The sequence below is a fragment of the Xiphias gladius genome, chromosome 8 (assembly GCF_016859285.1).
Source record: "Xiphias gladius isolate SHS-SW01 ecotype Sanya breed wild chromosome 8, ASM1685928v1, whole genome shotgun sequence".
Taxonomy (NCBI): Eukaryota; Metazoa; Chordata; class Actinopteri; order Istiophoriformes; family Xiphiidae; genus Xiphias; species Xiphias gladius.
Genome location: NC_053407.1, coordinates 774,288 through 786,438, shown reverse-complemented (window position 1 = coordinate 786,438; position 12,151 = coordinate 774,288). Strand labels below are relative to the sequence as shown.

The 12,151-nt window shown below is 42.9% G+C and overlaps 1 protein-coding gene across 2 annotated transcripts; it reads right to left on the bottom strand.

Moving 5' to 3' along the window:
* Window positions 1-1,563: 1,563 nt before the first annotated feature.
* On the bottom strand, window positions 1,564-8,994 carry ska1 (spindle and kinetochore associated complex subunit 1). 2 transcript variants are annotated; one of them, XM_040133621.1, is made up of 7 exons: window positions 8,961-8,994; window positions 8,044-8,129; window positions 7,795-7,910; window positions 7,243-7,337; window positions 6,260-6,397; window positions 3,938-4,107; window positions 1,564-2,239 (listed from the first exon to the last, which is right to left on the bottom strand). In XM_040133621.1, exons 2-7 carry the CDS (start codon window positions 8,123-8,125, stop codon window positions 2,091-2,093), a joined length of 750 nt encoding a protein of 249 aa, XP_039989555.1. In that variant the 5' UTR covers window positions 8,126-8,129; window positions 8,961-8,994; the 3' UTR covers window positions 1,564-2,090. The 2 variants fall into 2 exon arrangements, with proteins under 2 accessions (XP_039989555.1, XP_039989554.1); XM_040133620.1 differs by lacking the exon at window positions 8,961-8,994 and adding an exon at window positions 8,745-8,947.
* Window positions 8,995-12,151: the final 3,157 nt, after the last annotated feature.

The following is a 12,151-nucleotide window of genomic DNA, read 5'->3' as shown; positions in this document are numbered from 1 at the left end:
TTAAGAAATCCAGCTCATGTGATTATGAGAAAAGGTTAAGGTGGTTATTCGTCATGGCTGTTTTAGAAGATAGAGGCATGATGGTGCTACCTGATCTAATTTTACTTGTATTTTTTCCTTGGTTTGAGACACTGGGAGATTTTAATGTCACTGAGTAGATTGAGTGGTATTACTATTAGTATGTCAACGTTGCGCATACGTGTTAAGACGTTGGGGCTGTCGAGGCAGAAATCACGCTCCAACCAGCTAAGTATGGGATGCTTCACTTATACGAAGTCATCCATCTGAAATGCATCCAAGCTGGCTCTGTGGTAACATCCCAGGCTCGTAATTATAAGAGCTTTTCTCATAATTTTGAGATTATAAATCACCAGAAGTCAAATTTACGAGATAAGGCCTCCTCCTTTTTTTGTGTTTGAATAAAACGTGCTTCCGTAGAATTCTGTTCTAGTTTAGGAGTCTTAAGGCTGAATATTGCTTTATGCTGTTGCATGTGATTGTAATGTGATCTTCAGAGTTGGGTGTCAGGGTTCAGTGCTTGGTGTTCCCCCGTGGTAACAGCATCCATTATCATGGTCTCCATTCCCACTGCTCCACCGATGAAGCACCGGGCCAACTGTTGTTTTGTTTGCACGGTCTTTCCAGTCGGAGCATCTGAGGCTTGAGCTCCGTCAGTGTTGTCACAGGTGTCCTCTTTACACACACAAACTCAGTTTTTGAGGACAGCCTGCTCAGAGGCAGATGTACAGCTCTTCCATAGTCTTTCCATATCTAAACGATGACTTTAACTGAACTCCGAGGGATGCTCAGTGTCTCGGAAATTTTCGGGTATCCATCCTGACTCGTGCTTTTTAAGTCAAGCACCTTCGGTGGAGTTGCCTGGAGTCTTCCTTTTTATTCATTTTGCTACAACACCGACTCACCAAAAGTGGTATTTCTACTATAATCCACTGACACCCTCGACTACACACGTGATCTCTATTTATGTGACTTCTAAAACCAACTGGCGTGGCCTATTAAAGGCGCCGATGACTATGTACACTTCAAATACATGCAGAAATAACCTAAACAGAACCTTAAAACAATCTGACAGCTGTTTAATACCCTAAAAATAAGTAAGACTAAAAAAACAACAATGTAACTAATACAGTAAATGTTGGCAACAAGAAAGTAACAAGAAACGTTATGACAAAAACGCCCCATTTTGGCCACCCCTGTGCAAATGACATATTTTGTTGTTTTTGAAGTGAAAAGAAGTAAATCTAGCCCCTGCAGTGAACAGACGTTAAACATGAACCTTTCATCAAAGCTTAAGGTGCTGTTATTTTTTAACTCACCGACTTAAAAAATGCAAAAACAGTCATTGTGGTATGGACAAAAAGTTTGGGCAGCCTTGTCCTTGTAGAGTTCAACAACTACCTTAAGTCATTAGACCTTGATTGACTCATTAGGAGTTGTATGGCAAGTCAAGAGCTGTCATCAAGGAACTGTAAGATGATGATAAATTCTGTGGTAATCATGTGGTAATACTCAACAAGCATGAAAAATTTTATTTTGTTAAAGATGTTAGCAAAAGTCAGCATTTTTAACAGTGCAATACAAAACGGAAAAAGTTTATTGAATGTATTACTATTTATTATTTACAGTACAAATACATACATACCTGTTTACAGATACCAGTATATGACAGCATATCTCCAGTCAATCAGTTACATGTGTACATTTAAGTGTTCATTTTAGTGGACTCACAGAAGCATTAGGCTTTTTCTGATTTCATCACGATCTGTTAAGGACACACTGTCACTTTGTCCTTTGAACAATGCACTGTAGTATAACAACACTGACCTAATCTAACCAACCCAAATAATAAAACTAATCTGACAAATCAAAAACGTATATGCGCTGTTTGACAGTGTACGCAATGCAAAAAGCAGTCTTCCAAATATCCAGTCAGAAAAAGCCTCGCACCACTGTGACTAAAATGAACTAGTAATATGCACAGTTACGAACTCAGTTGGCCCAAAAAAAATTAAATTAAAAAAACAAAAACAAAACCGAAAGCTTATTATGTCTAACTGAGTTTTGTTCATTCATAACAACATGTAGCGGGTGAGGCCTCCTCCTCGCAACTCCCGCAGGCGCTGGCAGTGTCGAAGCATGTTCAAAATCCCCTGAAATCGTTTGTCCACCTTCGTCTGAGTAAATTCCCGTATGTCATCCTCCACCACAAAATACTGACCTGCAAGACATTTGTAACACAGCAGTGAAACCAGTGTTTATATGTACCTACACGGGAGATACTTTCGTGGTATAAATTGCTTAGACCATAGCCTAGCGAGCTTTATGCCACAAGCCAGGTGGATGACGTCTGTGGTGCCAATCGCAACCTGTTTCTGAAAGACAAGAACACCAACATCTACTGGTTTCTAGATGTGAATCCTGACGTTAACTTGAAAGCCCCGATGCATTAACTTCTTACCCTTTCCTCAGTCGGAAACCATAGTCTGGTAATTGCATCCAAGTCCAAGCACAACTTTCAAAGCCATAAGGAATACCCAATACACCTATCTTTCAAAGTTTTTGATGCGCGTTCCTTCGTTGGTCTCTAAAACTTAGGCCAAAAGATTGCGACGATTGTATAAAAAACAAAAAACAAATAGCCCCTTCGTTGCAGCGCTAACTAGCGCGGTCATGTGCATTACTGAGCTGGCACTTGGCTGAGCCGGAGTGTAAACAAAGGTTCTTATTCTTAAAGTAGGTCTACTTTCTCAATACAAAATACAGGGTTCCTTATGACTGTATACAAACAAATACAGCAATATTCTTGCTATGAGACAGTTAAAAAAAAATACAAAAGAATATTTTCCATAGAGTTCTACAGTAATTATCTATTTTTCGAATCTACAATGGCCCCGCGCCAGAATTTCGGCACAGTGCCGGAGAACTTTAAACTTGACCTAATTTTGTGTCCATGTTCCAGATTTGAAGTTGTTTAGGGTTTTCTTCAGACCACAAAAGGAGAGGCTCTCAACTGACAGCTGCCCTCACAGAGATATTAACGTTACATATTATTTGGAAAGGATTCCCTTAAAGAAATGACGTAAATGTGAGTTATCATTACTTAAATATGGTGAGCTTTTTAAACTACCAGTCTTAGTTCTGACAATAGAACAGTGTGGTGAAGCAAGTTAATTCTGGAAAAAACCAACAGTTAAGAGCGAATGACAGCTAGCTAGCCGCTAGCTAACAGCGATTGGATGTAAACACGGGTGACATGTGCGGACGCGCTTTGCGAGCACACGCACGTTTTCAAACCTGCGCTAGGAAAAAAAACCAAACATTGTGCACACAAGTGCTCATCTGTCACCGCTGGTGCAACAACACCATCCTAGGACAAACACTGCAGCGTCACTAGGGACACTGTCTGAAACTGGGATTAGCCTTCATTCGATTTTAGTGTCCTCTGAAAACTCCTTGCGTGTTGCAGCTCAGTTTTGTGTTCTTGCGTACCACTTGCAGTGTTTCTTTATAGTATAACACGTATACGTCGTCAAATTGATGAATGTTTTATCTATTTGCAGTGCATTTTTCACACGGTGGTATATGTGTTGTCAAATTGAAGATTAAGATTTGCTTGTTTTTTCAATGAGCTTGAGTTTTCTTTCTTTCTCTGCTGCTGAACATAATGAATGAATAACGAACATTTACACTAGGGGGTGTTACATTCACAGTTCCCAATATGAAACAAAAATGGTGATAACTAAGTGCACTGGTATATTGATGTACGGGATCAGATCCCAATGTCACGTCAGAATTAATTCAGCTCAGAACCTAGGTTTGAGCACTGAGGAGACACTATGCAATGCCAACACGTTGTCCTACCAGATGAGATGCAAAATCCACCAGTCACAAAACGTGACAGCTGCTGTCAGCGTACCTTTTGTATCTTTCGTCTCCTGGTCCTTGAAGCGCTGGTGCAACTTTCGTGCATGATTGTTCAGCGTTTTCAACGACTGATGGAGGATCTTGTACTTGGCTGCTGCAGCTGTGTTAATACTCTGCACCGCAGCATTAAGTTGTTCGTATGATACACGTCCTTTCATGTACCTGAGAGAAGAAAAAAAAAAACAAACAAACAAACTTTTTATCAATTTATATTCACATGTAGATCTGGGGGATATGGCCAACTTCATACTATAATAATTGGAAAAGAAAAAGGTCTAAACTAACGCATGCTAGATCACATTCTAAAAAACTAGTCATGTTCACGACATTAAAAAGGAGTTAGCCTGTTATACAGCTGATCATAGTCAATCCAGGTGTCAGAGCGTAGAGGAGAGCCGTGTCTGGGATGTAAAGTGCGAACGGTGCGGAAGACGAGAAACCCTCTGAATTTATGGAACGACACGACACGACATCAACTTTGCAGTTTGTCCACAGAGATCCATGCACGTGTGGAAATGAGTGCTTTTAAAACTCAAGGCAGAAATCTCACTTTGAAATGTCACAGATTCAACTGTTTTGGAAAGATTCTGATTGTCCATTGCTCTAGCTTGTTTCTTTAGACAGACCTCAAAACCGTTTTGTGGACATTGTATATATAAGCTTTGACAGTTACACAATAGGTTAATAAAAACAAATCAGTCCAAAATGTGTGAAGCACAAGTGTTCTTAAGCCACACGATTTCACTGAGAGTCCAAAAGTCCAATGTTTGCCTCTCCTATATCCCCGTCTCCTGCATAATGGTTTGGGCCCTAATGACCACCCTTGTAAGAATGACACTAAAGACGTCTCTAAGGTACCCACTTAGGACTAAAAAAAGTTGTTGGCAGCTCTGCAGCTCCATTTGCGTCCACAAAGGAGGCGTTCAGGCGTTGACTTTGTCACGTGTGTTTTGGAAGCATTCAGAGCCCAACAAAGCATCACCGTAGATGCGGAAAAATAGACTCGAGTGGTAAAAGTTTGCTTCAGTTCGTGTTGGAGCATATAGCATGAGTAAAACAACAGTCGTGACACAGCTTTGTGGACAGCTGGACTGATTAAAACGGGAGTGTATTCTTTCCATCAGCCATCAGACGGACAACTGAAAAACACTGCTGAAATGCTCCCTGTGGACAGGCCATCAGATACGTTTATCAAGTGACTCCCTCCTACTTAGAGCTAACTGTCACTTCAGTGATCGCACGATGAAGACGAACTGATCCTTTTACCTCTAAAACGCATACTTACACATTTTTGGGTTGCTACTTTTTATGATCCCACGCTCTTTTGAAGCCATCAGCTGCCTCTAGACCACTGTCTACCTTTTTGGTTGCCTGTCTTATCTGGTCTGGGACACTGTCAGCCGGTTGATTTGCAACGTGCTGTCAAATAGCTAGCTTGCTGAGCAGCTCGGGGGACAAGCTTCAACTTTTCCCCTGAGTTACTGGTGCTGTGAGCTGGTGGACTGTTGCCTGGCGGTTGCCAGTACTGACAGCAAGTGTCCGCTTGCTTTCTGTGCTGCTGACCTACCATTATCACTGTGTAGACTGGCTTCACACTGTAGGCTGGTATCCCGAGAAAAATCTTAGGCCAGCTCTCTGAAGCACTGCTCTCGGCTGCTGCCTATAGACCGTTTTCAGATAACCAGAAATAGGAAGCTGACATCTATAACAATTTCCATTTTATACTACAGGACGCACTGTCACAATCAAAACAGATAGCAGTAGAGTGTTTTCTACTTGTCTTTTGCCCATGCTAAAATTAAACATGGGTTCTGTTTTGAGGATTGTGGAGATTCATTCTTGCATTAAAGGGAATAAACTGGACAAGGCTTATAAATTATTCTATTAGGAGTTTTTACACAACTACCGAGGTTAATAATACCGTATGTACTTTAATTCCTTAACCCATACCGTGTCGGACTATTTTATGCAGGAAAGCGTGGTGATTGGTTAACCTGATCAGCAGTCTTCTGAACCAAACATATTTTTAGGAATGACAGCAGGAATTGAAAAACCTAAACTCTTAGAAAATAACATATCACAATTGGTTACATTTAGAGCTTAAGCAACATTCATCATTGGCAAGGATCGTAAATTCCAGGGACTGATACATGCAATGTGTTTTCTTCGTACTGTTATTCATACTACACTCATCACTTGTCTCCTTGTCTTATCCATTAGATTAATATGCAGCAAACTGTTGCCGCACTGATTCAGTATTTCCCAAAAACCTCATCGTATCATACCATGTTGGATATCAGTGAGGGATACTTACTGGGGGATGCTCTCAAACTCTGGCGTGGTGATAAACTCCATCTCTCTGACGTAGCTTTTGCTGGTCTTTTTGACATTTTCTGGTTGGGCAAGCTGATGACCTGCCGCGTCATTCTGGGTCATTACAGGTTCATTTCCACTGAGAGACGAGAGGAACATTAGACAGAGGTCATTCAGAGCTGAAAGCTTATTTACTATTTGCACCATGAAAGGTTGCTCCGATACCCGAATAGTCCAAAAAAGAAAAAAAAAAAAATGCCGGGGAGGAAGGCAGCTTGTTCCTTTCAAACTTCACAAGTGTTTCAGCCGACATGACAGTGAGAGCACAAGTTAAAATTCATTGTGGTGAATTATTCCGTTAAGTTAATACAAATCTGTAGCTTTTCTGACTAAGCTGTTGTTTTATCTGTCCATATATTCTGATGAGCTCTTCTAAGGTGTTGTCTTCTTGGAAGTTGCTTGGCATCTTTTTGATCCACAGTCTTCACTCCAACAACCTTGAAACTAACTTCATAGTTTCTCATTATACCGTATGTAATTTAATTCCTTAAGACTGACATTCTGTTTCTCTATATTGTGATTTTGATTTCTGTGTCTTCTGTGCGTACAATATCTATTCCATGTCTATCTGTCCTGGAGGAAGGAACCGTCTTCTGTTGTTCTCCCCGGGGTTCAAGGGCTTTTTTCCTGTTAAAAGAGTTTTTCTGGCTTTTTTCTTTTTGGGATTGAGGGCCTAAAGGCAGGACACACTTTTGTTATTCAGACTGCAGAACTCTAAGGGATTTGGGATTTTGGGCTACATAAATATAACAGCTTGGCCGATGTAGAAACCAGGTTATACTATGTCTCTGTAGCATATGACATGTTGCCCAACTTTATTTCAGTCTTTAGCAGGACTGAAAATAATGGTCGTTTTCATTATCAATTAATCTTCCAATGATTTTATACAAAACATTAGAAAAATAAAACACATTGTGTCCTCACTTTGCTGAGCCTTTCTTCCTGGGCATGTGTGCAGGTATGTTGTCCTTCATGTGATGGACATCCTTCTCATCCTTCTGGAATAACTCCTCAAGTTCCTGAAACACAAACAAACACTTTTTGTGCTTCATCATGCTTTATCATTAAGTGCAGTCCAGTTACACTTTTTTTTGTTCCTCGCGCTCCGAGCTTCGGCACATTTAATTTGAAATGATATGATAATGACGAACTACGGAAGACCCCACCACGAGAGTGCAGGGGGGAGAGCTCTGACAAGTTGATTTTTACACTCTGAAATGTCCTGCTCACTAAACATTTTAGTCACAATTCTTTGCTAACCACATTTAATAGATATTTATCCAGAATGCATATGTTATGCATTTAATTAATATCAACCAATTTGGTTAAACATAAATATTGGCCTCAAACATCCAGTACTGGACAGGTTGTGGCTGCTTGTGGTGCACGACTGGATGAATTTTACGGTGAGGCAGCTGCGTGAAGTGCCGATCTGACACTAGCATTAGCCGTATAAACTGCAGGCCTCCAGTTTACCTTCAGATGCTTCAGCTGCTCCTTCTGTCGGCCAACGCAGTTTTCAAACTCCTCCAAAAGTCTCTCCAGAGCAAAGAGTTCTTGCCCGAGTTTCTTTATCTTATTTTGAGGCAATTCTAAATGTGGGGATAGAAAAAAAAAGGGACCACAGTGACCCGTTTTATGACATGCCGCTACATCTTCACATAGCTATGGAACTGAGGAACCCCCAAAGGTACCAGTCTTGTCTCATACAAATCGATGTCATACCGGCGGCCGACAGATCCAGCACGCGTTGTAAGGCTGATAACCGGTCATGAATGTGGTGGCTGATATCCTCCAGCTCACTCATGTTCCTGGAAAAGGGAGACAGTCACTTTTTTTGAAAACAGCGTCTTACACTTTACAGTTGCTTGGTGAATTTCCCAGAACAAAAAACAGCAGCAGATGAAAGGAACTTTGGTCTATCATTAAAAATATACTCAACAGTTACAAAAAAAAAAAAAAAAAAAACATTTCAAAAATCAGAACTTTATACAAAGATCTGTTTTAAAAAAATAACGGCTGGCTCCTTCCTCCTGCACTGTACAGGCCGGCTTTTTGGTTTTTCTTCCCGATTTGATCGGGACACAAACACCATCCAAGCCCCCTGGGTTGGTGGTCGTCTCTCCGGACCGTACACACATGGACTGGGAGGTCCCAGGTGAGTTGATGCGGAGCGAGCAGGACGGGACTCGAGATTCGGTCATTCCTGGGGTTCCTACATGTAATAAACCTGGGAGCACCTTGTATCTACGAGGCGACATATCTGAGTCGCCCCTGCTGCTACACCTTCCACCATGCAACGCTGTTCTGGGGGGACGGGAAACAGTAGATGAAGACGGAATGGCGTAATGTTAACACCAGAGTAAAGAGCAGTGGTCGATTATCTATCATTAGCGCGACAGACCCCAAACGGCCATAAAACTGACTTGTCGACGCGACACCCTGTACAGAAGTTGATGCTGACTGGGTTCGGATCTACCGAAGGCTGGTTACAGGAGTGAGCTCCTTTACAACAGCTAACGTCAGCTAACGCTAGCACTTAAGGTCCCGGCTTTGTCAGGCTTGGAAACAGCGCAGACCCGCACCGTCTCCGTCCGTAAACCCACTAGTGTTCGCAGAAGGTTTTGGTTAGAAGGACTCACTCTGGGTTGTGATTTACCGACGGTGCTCTCCCGGTTCAATCTGAATTTCAACGGTCGCTCGACACGTCACAGCCCACAGCCCACAGCGCATGCGCATGCTCCTCCTCTTCCTCCTCTTCCTCTTCTTCTTCTTCTCCTTCTTCCCCTTCTTCTTCTTCTTCTTCTTCTGTTTGGTGCGTCGCTGCCTCTCACTGTTGTAATAACGTCATTGCTGCTTTTGCCCTCTGAAACCTACTGTATCTGTGATCTAGATCTATGGTTTTGAGGAAGTGCACTACTTCCCGAGCTCTGTCTTCTGGAAGCCCCCCGTGTCCCAGCAGTGTTGACCCCCAACATCGTGTGACCCCCAGTTTGTCTAATTCCATGAGTAAAATCTTTTCCCCAGCACAGAGCGGGCGATGCATCAAGATATGTTGTGCTGACTCCAGGACTCCGCAGTACTCTCGGTCACTTCCGCACCAGCAGCGACCCACCTGCTAGTCCACAGTGTCCTAGCTTTAGCCTGATCAATTTGATCCCATCTCTCCGAGGCACGTTGACTCTATCGCCAGGTTTAATCGATGGTTGGACGTTACATAGCTTCCTCCCTCTGCCGTCTGCATCCGTTGATGAGCCAGTCTTTAACTGATGATGCTGTGGCGCTCCATCCCGCCAAATGGCACCTGCACATCTACAGTATCCCCGCCTGAAATTGCCCCGGCCACCCAATCGGCCACCTCGTTGCCCTCAACCCCAACATGTGCTGGACCCACAGAAAACTCTCTCCAGTTTAAAGACCATCATTTGGATCTCCGCAGCTCTGTCTGATCTAGCTCTGCCCTCCTCCCAATGCCAGCAATGCAGATAATGAATCAGTGCACAAGACAACTTTACCCAAAGCCCCCTCTTCCACCCACCACAGTGCCCACAGAAAACAAGTAATTCTGCAGAGAATGTAGATATCCCATCAGGCAGTCCTCTTCCCTGACAGATTTGCACGTACAAGCTGCATCCCACCCATCTGCTTTCAGGATCTCTTGAGCCATCAGTGTAAATATTTATATACCTTAGTCCCCCCACGTACTACTAAGGTGTTCCTCTACATAAGCTGCAAGATTTACTTTTTCACCTTTTGGTATTAATTCTTCTATAGACAAATCCATGACAGCCCCTATCCACAGCCACGAAGGGATGGGTGGCCAGTACACAGAAGGCCCTTCCTTTATTCCACTAAGTCCAAGTTCCTCTGAGTACTCTCTCACTGAATATATATAGCTACCCCTGTTAATCCTACTAACACCCTTGGCAAACTCCCAGCACTCCGCTAGCAGAAAGATTGATGGAAGATCTGTTCCAGTTTAGTGCTAATTTTGCAGTCTCAGTGGAAACTCCCCCGTTTCCACCAGCAGTGCTGGGATTTGCATTGTCCAGAATGCCCCAGTACACAGCCACAGAGCCCTGGCCTGAACAACATCCAACTTAGCTGGTGTAGATTTAGCCGCTGAACCATGTGCCAAGCACCCATAGTCCAAGATTGCTCTTATCATTGCCTCATAAATCATCAGCATTACATTCCTATCTGCCCCCCTCGAATATCCAGTCAAGCATCTCATAATATTTATCACCTTCTCACACTTACTTATCCTTTTTCCAGCATGTGCTCTAAATGTCAATCCTTCAGCCAACTGTGCACCTTGACTCTTTCAAGGGATTCTCCATATACCTTAAGCCCCTGACTATCTATTTTCTTCTCTCTGCCAAAAATCACATATTTTGTCTCTGCTACGACAACTCTGCATCTGCTTCATCAAATATCCGACATTGCAGCCTCTTGTTCATATCGCTCCATCATCTGTAAAACGAGATCCCATCATCTACACTTACAGTGCCAGAAAGACCGCCCCCCCAACCTCCCGTGTATAATACGGGATCTCAAAAAATCTTTTATCCAATTCAAAATCCCGCCCTGAACCCCTTGTGCAACTTAATTTCCAATCCCTCTCTCCACAGAATATCGTAGGCCCTCTCTGTATCCAGGAAGACACCAGTCACCACCTCCTTGTTCAGCAGAGCTCTCTTAATGTCTCTGTCTAGAACCAGCACTGAATCCATTGTTGCTCAACCTAGTCTAAACACCACTTTGAAATGGAGAAAAGTACCCTATCTGCTCTAGTCTGTGCACAGGGCCCATCAGTGGCCATTCTTTCCATTATCTTACAAATAACTGCCGTGTGGGCAGTTGGCCTGTATGATCTAGGACTGTCGACTTCCTCCCCAGGATTCAGAATGGGAATGACCCCTGCATGCCTCCACTCAGCCGGGATTAGCCCTTGTTCCCACACTGTATTTATCAGCTATCACATCTCCTCCAGTGCCAAGTCATCCATATGCTTCAGCATTTCATTTCCCAGGCCGTCTCTCCCAGGGGCGGTATTATGCCCTCGCCTTATTGCACGCCTCAGCTCATGCATAGAAGAGAATACACTGATCCCATCGCTGGTATCAGTGTTTACTTCAAGTTTATTTCCCTCATGCTCAAGCATTTTTTTCCTGCACAGCTGTCCCTCTCTACCTGCATTACTAGCGCTGCTGTCTACTCTCTGATAATTCCAGTCTAATAGGTCAGCCTTCTCCCCATTACTTACAACTTCTTTATTTCATTCCATCAAAACAGGAATAGGCAGACCCCGGTTAATCCCAGTCCCATGATTCACACTCCAAACTTGCTTAACAGTTGTGTGTGTAGCTGGAGTGCCACAAAACCTGCGCCAGCTTTCTCTCTTAGCCCACTTCATAGCCTTCCTAGCTTCTGCTCGCAGTCTCTCGTATTCAGTTACGTGACTCTCAACTTGACCCTTTCTAAACTTTCTATACGCTCCGTTCCACCATGGCACTATTCTCCTCTCTATCCTGTTCCCCTCAATTGGAATTGACTTTTCAGCCACACTTCTCACTACAAAACAGAAGGACTTCCTCCAATTTATCTGTGATATATATGTACATTGAATTCTGGTACATACTACATATACCAATTTCCACAGGCCTATCATCAGGATTCTTTGAACCATCTGTATATATTATCAAAAATCCATAGAATTGACCTTTAACAAATTCATGAATGTTATCTGTGAATGACCAGGTCTTTTTTTTCTTCTAGCTTTAGATTGAGATATGGATCTGGGAGAATCCATTGAGGACCATTGCTTTAACTC